We start from the raw sequence: 6860 nt of genomic DNA on the forward strand, positions 1-6860 counted from the left end.
TTTAACAAATTTTATAATAATAGAACTAAAAAAATTCATAACAAATTTCATTACATATTCACTTTAATGTAATGAATGTATATCAAAGCATATGAAATTAATGTTTATTGTATATAAACATTAACAAATTTTATAATTATACTAAAATTTTTAACAAATTTTATAATAATATGCTTCTCGACCCATCTATTACAATATATTAAAATCTATATAGATTTTACAATATATTAAAATATATATATATATATGGGTCGAGAAGCCAAAATTATGCTTCTTGACCCATCTCGACCCACGCGACCCACCAAAATTGGGTCGCATGGGTCGAGTATAATCTCGACCCAATTTTCTGACGAGTTATAACCCTCGACTCAGTTTTGATTGAAATTGTTATAATTCTTAACACGTAAAATTAAATTACCAAATTGAGTGTACTGCACCAAATATTATATCTCTTTCTGATTTAAAAATGATACAATCTTCTTACAGATTTCAACGTATTTTGATCCTAAAGTTAACTTGCATTCAAAAAATTTATTTCTTCCAAGTTTAGCGAGAAAGTAAACCTGTAAAAAAAAACAAACAAACAAAAAGATTATTAGTTGTATAAATTTAAAACAAAACAAAGGTTATTTATTATAAAAATTTAAAATTAATGGGTTGTGTCACGACCCATAGATCGTGAAAGGGTCGTGAAATCTTCACGTCACGACCCTACTTTGGGTCGTGAAGCACAAGACCCAGGGTAGTGCTCGTGAAGCACAAGACCAAGTGCTTCACAATGAAGCACTTTGGATCGTGAAGCACAAGACCCACGACCCATGGGTCGTGAAGTCAAGGGTCGTGTCACGACCTGGGTGAAGTTCTTCATCTTGGGTCGTGAACACTGACGAGACTCAATAAATTTGATATCTCAAAATAAATTTTTTTTCAATACATAGTTTTATTTTTGGATTTGTTGCAGAAGAATAATTTATAGATTCGTGGTTAATTGTTAGCCAAAAAATGAGAGGAAAAAGATTTTTTGCGAAGATAAGAAATGAAATGAGATCTAAGATTGAGTCGAGAAAGATGGAAAAATTAAGTCGAATAAGTTTTTTTATTTAATTAAATTATAAATTTTATTATATATAAAATTAAATCATTAACAAAAAATTTAATTTTTAAACAAATTTTAAACCAAATATAAAAAAATAAATTACATTCAGTCCCTTCTCCTTGATAAACTCTTCCGTAACTACAATTTTTCCTCATTTTCCCTCCGGGGCGTGACATGAATTCTATTGAAAATTGGAACGAGGAATTGAGGGAGGATAAGCTTCAATTTAGGTTTTTGGATGATATATGAATTCTAGACCAGAACCCTAAAATTTGGGGCCTGAAATTGACATGTCTACTAGTTTGGGTATGGTGCTTGGAATGGGAAATCCAAGGCTTGAATTGGCGCCGATGGGTCAATTACTTCCCATTATCCAAACTACATCGGTGTTCGTCGGAAGCCACCCAATTACCTCAGGTAAACGGCCTTTGAAATCGGTGGCGAATTCAGACACAGTTATTGCGACTGACGAAACTTACGGACGTAAGGAAGTTATCAGTATCAATTCGAGGGTCTACGATTACTTATTGGCTAATGTTAGAGAGCCACAGGTTAAATTTCCATTATATTGTTGATATTCTTTCGTTTGTGTTCGAAAGAAAAGTTGTTCTTGCATTCATGATTGAAGCTTCGTTCTGGGTTTTCGGGATTTCAGTTTCATGGAAGAAGTTTTCATTTGAAATCTGGTTTATAATCATGATGTGAGAATTTGACTCTGCATTTCAGATATTGCGTGAGCTTAGGGAGGAAACTGCAACCATGCGTGGTAGTCAAATGCAGGTAGGAGCTGGTCACTTGCTATTCGGATGCGTGAATGTATATTTCCTTATGGTGGAGTAGTTTTATGACCTAATTGGCTAATTATCTCTGCTCTTTTGTGAGTCCGATTTTGTGTTGTGATTTATATTTCTTGCTTACGATCTTGGTTAGGTGTGATAATCTTTCATTTGTTTATAGGTGTCTCCTGATCAAGCCCAACTTCTTGCTATGCTTGTTCAGATTCTAGGAGCAGAAAGGTGCATTGAAGTTGGTGTCTATACTGTATGTATGTGTGGGATCATTTTATCTTTTTCATACTCAACCTGCACAATCCGTTTACTTTCACTTATATGTTACAGTTTGAAAGTTCATGGCGTTAATGGAACTAGTGACTTGATGATTACGTGAAGTATATTGCTGAGAAATGGATGTTGTATATGCGTATCTGTATCGATAATAGTACTCTAGTCATTATTTATCCCCATGGTTGAGACGTTTCTGGAAATACATCGGTAATACATTCTGTTTGCAATCTTCTGTGGATACGTTACGTTAGCCTCACCAGGTTACAATGGCTTCCCTAAAACTCCATATGGTGAACAACAGTGATTTATTGCAGAAGTGAATCATGAGCTTGTGTCTTCTCTGCTTTTATTTTTATATTTGTGATTCTCCAATGTCTGGAAACTCTTTTAGTGCCCCGAGGCTTGGTCTGATATCTGAAAAGACATTTGGCGTATAACAACTCATTAGGTCATGATAAGGACAAGAAGTTTTCCTGAGCCCACAAATTTTGAACCTTCTATCTTAGCTTATTTTTGTTTACCTGTCACTACGCTTGGTGCATAACCAGATTGAAAAGGAGTCCTCCTGGGAGATGTTTTACAAGAGTGCAAGGTTTTGTGCAATTGATTTGGTGTTTTATTTGTTATATTCACTTTAGGGTATTAACATTTGAATGATTAACCAGGGATACTCATCTCTGGCAATTGCTTTGGTCCTACCTGAAGGAGGTCGGCTGGTTGCTTGTGAGAGAGACACTAAGTCATTAGAGGTTGCAAAAAGATATTATGACCTTGCTGGTGTCTCAAAGAAGGTATGCTTAGCACTCGTACGGATGCAATTGCAGGAATTGTTAACTATCTCCCACTTATTCATTGACAGGAATGTTCGACTATTACACTTCTTTCAATCATAAATAAATTAGAATATTGTAGTCTTAATTTAAATGTGACAAATTACTGAATATATTCATGAAGTACTACTCTTCACGTTCAATACAGGAGTGATTTCAATCTATGAAATGCTAAATGCCAGAACTTATTATTAAATTTGTGATTGTATTGAGCATGGAGTCTCTCGTAGTGGAAGGACCTGCCCATCATTCTCATTTGCTCGTCACTGATTATGCACAACTAGAAGTTTAAAAAATTACATAATAAGTGATGTTTCCATACTGATTGAATTTTTTAGGTTCCCGTAATCATTAATTTGACGTTTCTTTAATTAACTATTAGGTGGATGTAAAACATGGTCTTGCAGCTGATACTCTCAAGTCTATGATTCAGAATGGTGAAGGTGGCAGGTATTTTGTTTTGATAAGTCAAATTTAATTTATTTCTCAGTGTTCTAGTTTTAATCTAGTATTTCTTCTGAATCATACTCATGCTACAAGCGCACGACGAAATGAAACATCTTGCAGAAATTTCATGCATGCATCTCTCTTTCCTTTGAGACTTACTCGAAACTGTTAATTCCCTCCTCTAGTAGATTACTAGATTGTTGAAAGTATCTTCTTGCGCCCTATCCTGAAATGATCCTCTAATTATCTTTCAATATTCTTCTCTTTTGTCAAAATATGCCATGTTAGTTATTTCTTTTATTACAACTTTGCCCAATTGATGACGAATGTCTGATCAGCTGTATGCATGTGTTTTTTGTCCCTTGATTATATCACCAAAGAATCCGCATGTCCAAATAATCCATATTTCCTAGCATATTTACAACCTTTAAAGATCTAAAAGGTAATGAATGTGTTTTATCAATACCAACCCAAAAGTATCACCTTAATAAAGTTATATAATGTTGCCTCTAAAGCTACAGTACTCGATGCATAAAGCTTCCATTGATTAGAACTGCTCTCACCATGTATTTATTCGTCTATGTAGCTATGATTTTGCTTTTGTAGATGCTGAGAAGAAAATGTATCAAGATTATTTCGAATTAGTGCTACAACTGGTAAGTGAGATAATTCAATACGTCTTTACCACCACACAGTTGCGAAGTTCAAAAACTGTGATTTGATTCATGGTCTGTTTACTAGCAATTCTTCATCATCACATATACACAGGTAAGAGTTGGAGGGATTATAGTGATGGACAATGTCCTTTGGCATGGAAAAGTTGCTGATCCTCTGGTAAAGTATACTCAAATTTCACAAAAAACTCCACAATATACATATTTCCTATCTAAGTGCTGTTATGGGGCAGGTAAACGACTCAAAGACTGTTAGCATAAGAAATTTCAATAAGATTTTGATGATGGACGAGCGTGTGACCATCTGCATGGTATGTTCAGAGTGCATATATTTCTATAATCGAGTCCCGGACAACTTAATATCATCTCCCAAATCTGCAAATGTAGGTTCCCATAGGTGATGGCATGACAATATGTAGAAAAAGGTAGTCCCTGGAGACAGTGATGCCTTGCAACAATGCCGCATTGTGGATTGCAATCAACAATGGGTTTAGCATGCATTGTGTGATCTAGGATCGATTTTTATGGCCACCGGAAAGAATCAGAGTCACTATGGTTGTTGCGATGGTCGTTTCATTATATTCCAACAGTGTTCTTCCAATGGTCGAAATTATAGGTAAACAAGCTTTCCTTCAATTATTTAAATGTGTTGGCTTCAAGACTTGACACTGGCAAAAACTTGTAAAATTTGTTATCTAACATCTGTACGTATATACATACCTCGGGGCTTAGATTTGTTTCCTTAATACGTCAAATGTACGTTAAATTTGAATGTCATCTAACCATTGTTACCTGAAAAATGTTACGTATAAAAATTTTGAGATAATTAACGATCAATTAACAAAAAAATTATCTAATGAATGAATTATGATGGTTAAGAAAAAATTTTAAATTTGAATGAAGTAAAGACGATAGTGAATAATAATGGTCAAAATTAATACGATTTTTCCTCATTTCATGACTTAAATCATTATTTATGTGGCTTGAATACTATATTCATATTTTGGGAATATAAAAACGTTTTTTAATTTAAAACACATTTGTGGCTAAAATTTAACCACGAGTATCTTTCTAGAAAACCAATTAGATTTCAGATTTCGATACTCTCCGGGACCCAAACTCATCTTCAGTTTCTATATTTTATTCCTTGATGAATAAAATATTATTAAATTGATTAATAGGTGGCTCATCAATCATAAATACCCCGATTTAATAAACTGTTGTATTAATTGTTCTTTTTTAAAAAAGGATATTTATTCCTAAAAAAAGAAAAAGGATATCATTAGTTGTTCACAAAGACGTAATTCATTTCTATTTCTACAAACAAATGTGTTCAAATAGGCTTATATTCGTTTTTATAACTTTTATGGACAAACCATTTACATTCTTGATGAGTAACATATAACACTTGCGAGAAAGATACATTTATGTAAGTCATTATTTATCATACTAATTCAAAACAAAAACACAGAAGCTCGGGATGCCTCGACAGCGACGAAGGACTCAATCTCGTGATCGGAGCGCTTCGCGAATCGTCCTTTGATTCTTGGCCGGGTTTCGGCATATGCCTTTCTTGATGCATATCGAATGGTTTTTTCGAACCTCCTACTCTTTCTCTTCTCTCTATATTTTCGTACCCTCGCCTCCCGGTCGACCCCGGACAACGGGGTTGGGGAGATTTCGTTACTGTCGAAACCATTCGATACATCCGGCACCACTCCCACATCAAGAGACGAAGATGAAACCTGCATTCATGTTCCGAAACATTATAAATGAAAAACCATATTTTTATTCAAATTTAGTCTTAACAACTAAAAAGAACATACACTGGATTGGGACGTGAAGTTGTACATTATGTGCTTCGGCCCCGGATGATCCATTTCGTAAGCCGGGTACTGATCATATCCAAATCTGTTATTGGTATGCTCCGGCACAACTCCGTCCAGCGACAACTGCTGCTGCTGCTTCTGCTCGTGTGCCTTCTGTTCCCCGGAGAACAAATCGAGATCTACATATGGATCCATATCCCTGAACAGATACTCGGCGGATTTGTATTCCGGCGACCTGGAATCCTCCTCCAGATCCACCCCTCCGTGGTCGGCGTTCAGATTAGGGATCAGCCACGCCTCCGCCTCCTCATCCTCGGAAGGGGAGGACCTGTCCGCGGCTCCGTAGAAGGGTGCGATGGGGACACGCTCGTGGCGGAGGGGCAGGGGGTTCGCCGAATGTATGTCGCGGTCGCAGGCGGTGCAGAGCGCCGCAGCGTCGGCCTTGCAGGTGACGCTGGCGGGGGCTTGCTCGCAGAGCCAGACGCGGGCGTGGCGCGGGGCCAGCTTGTTGACCGCGTGGACCTTGGCGTCGCAGGGCGTGCAGAGGAAAGCCGTGTCGGCGCTGCAGAAGACGGCGGGGGCGGAGGTCTTGCATGAGCCGCAAATCTTGGCCGTCAAACTCCATTTGGGAGCCGCCATTTTTTTGCAGCTGGAGAAAAAAATGGGAGAGTGAAGCTGTTATTTCATCAAGTGTTTTAAGTTATATTCGGAGTAGGGATGGCAACTTTCTCCACGGATTTGGAATCCCGTGGGAAAAATCCGAAATAGAGATGGAGATCTCCGATTTTTTCGGGTTTGGGTTGAGTTCGAGGATTTTTTTAAATCCTCAATGTAATTCGAGACGGGTATTAGATTATTATCTCCATCCTCGAAATCCTCGAACACGCTCCGAAAATAATATCAATAATAAAATAATAATA

At 36.9% G+C, this 6860-nt stretch overlaps 2 protein-coding genes across 4 annotated transcripts; one reads left to right on the forward strand and one right to left on the reverse strand.

Annotated features, from left to right (window-relative positions):
• Positions 1–1239: 1239 nt before the first annotated feature.
• LOC140988259 (uncharacterized) lies at positions 1240–4852 on the forward strand. Of its 2 annotated transcripts, none has more exons than XM_073457268.1 (9): positions 1240–1647; positions 1823–1876; positions 2054–2137; positions 2826–2951; positions 3373–3440; positions 4024–4093; positions 4179–4271; positions 4345–4422; positions 4499–4852. In XM_073457268.1, the coding sequence occupies exons 1-9, from the start codon at positions 1387–1389 to the stop codon at positions 4538–4540; spliced, it is 876 nt and encodes a 291-aa protein (XP_073313369.1). In that variant the 5' UTR covers positions 1240–1386; the 3' UTR covers positions 4541–4852. The 2 variants fall into 2 exon arrangements, with proteins under 2 accessions (XP_073313369.1, XP_073313370.1); XM_073457269.1 differs by having other exon boundaries at positions 4206–4271.
• A 589-nt stretch (positions 4853–5441) lies between these two features.
• Positions 5442–6627, reverse strand: LOC140988545 (zinc finger protein CONSTANS-LIKE 2-like). 2 transcript variants are annotated; one of them, XM_073457543.1, is made up of 2 exons: positions 5963–6627; positions 5442–5856 (listed from the first exon to the last, which is right to left on the reverse strand). In XM_073457543.1, the coding sequence occupies exons 1-2, from the start codon at positions 6577–6579 to the stop codon at positions 5556–5558; spliced, it is 918 nt and encodes a 305-aa protein (XP_073313644.1). In that variant the 5' UTR covers positions 6580–6627; the 3' UTR covers positions 5442–5555. The 2 variants fall into 2 exon arrangements, with proteins under 2 accessions (XP_073313644.1, XP_073313643.1); XM_073457542.1 differs by having other exon boundaries at positions 5938–6627.
• Between the last annotated feature and the right edge of the window lie 233 nt (positions 6628–6860).

The sequence above is a fragment of the Primulina huaijiensis genome, chromosome 11 (genome assembly GCF_012295235.1).
Source record: "Primulina huaijiensis isolate GDHJ02 chromosome 11, ASM1229523v2, whole genome shotgun sequence".
In the NCBI taxonomy this organism is placed as follows: domain Eukaryota; kingdom Viridiplantae; phylum Streptophyta; class Magnoliopsida; order Lamiales; family Gesneriaceae; genus Primulina; species Primulina huaijiensis.

Coding starts and splice junctions, on each gene's coding strand:
- LOC140988259 (XM_073457268.1), top strand. CDS start 1,387: ATGTCTACTAGTTTGGGTATGGTGCTTGGAATGGGAAATCCAAGGCTT. Junction 1,877..2,053: donor TGCGTGGTAGTCAAATGCAG/GTAGGAGCTGGT, acceptor ATTTGTTTATAG/GTGTCTCCTGATCAAGCCCA. Junction 4,094..4,178: donor TCGAATTAGTGCTACAACTG/GTAAGTGAGATA, acceptor TCTGTTTACTAG/CAATTCTTCATCATCACATA.
- LOC140988545 (XM_073457542.1), bottom strand. CDS start 6,579: ATGGCGGCTCCCAAATGGAGTTTGACGGCCAAGATTTGCGGCTCATGC. Junction 5,857..5,937: donor ACTTCACGTCCCAATCCAGT/GTATGTTCTTTT, acceptor ACATGAATGCAG/GTTTCATCTTCGTCTCTTGA.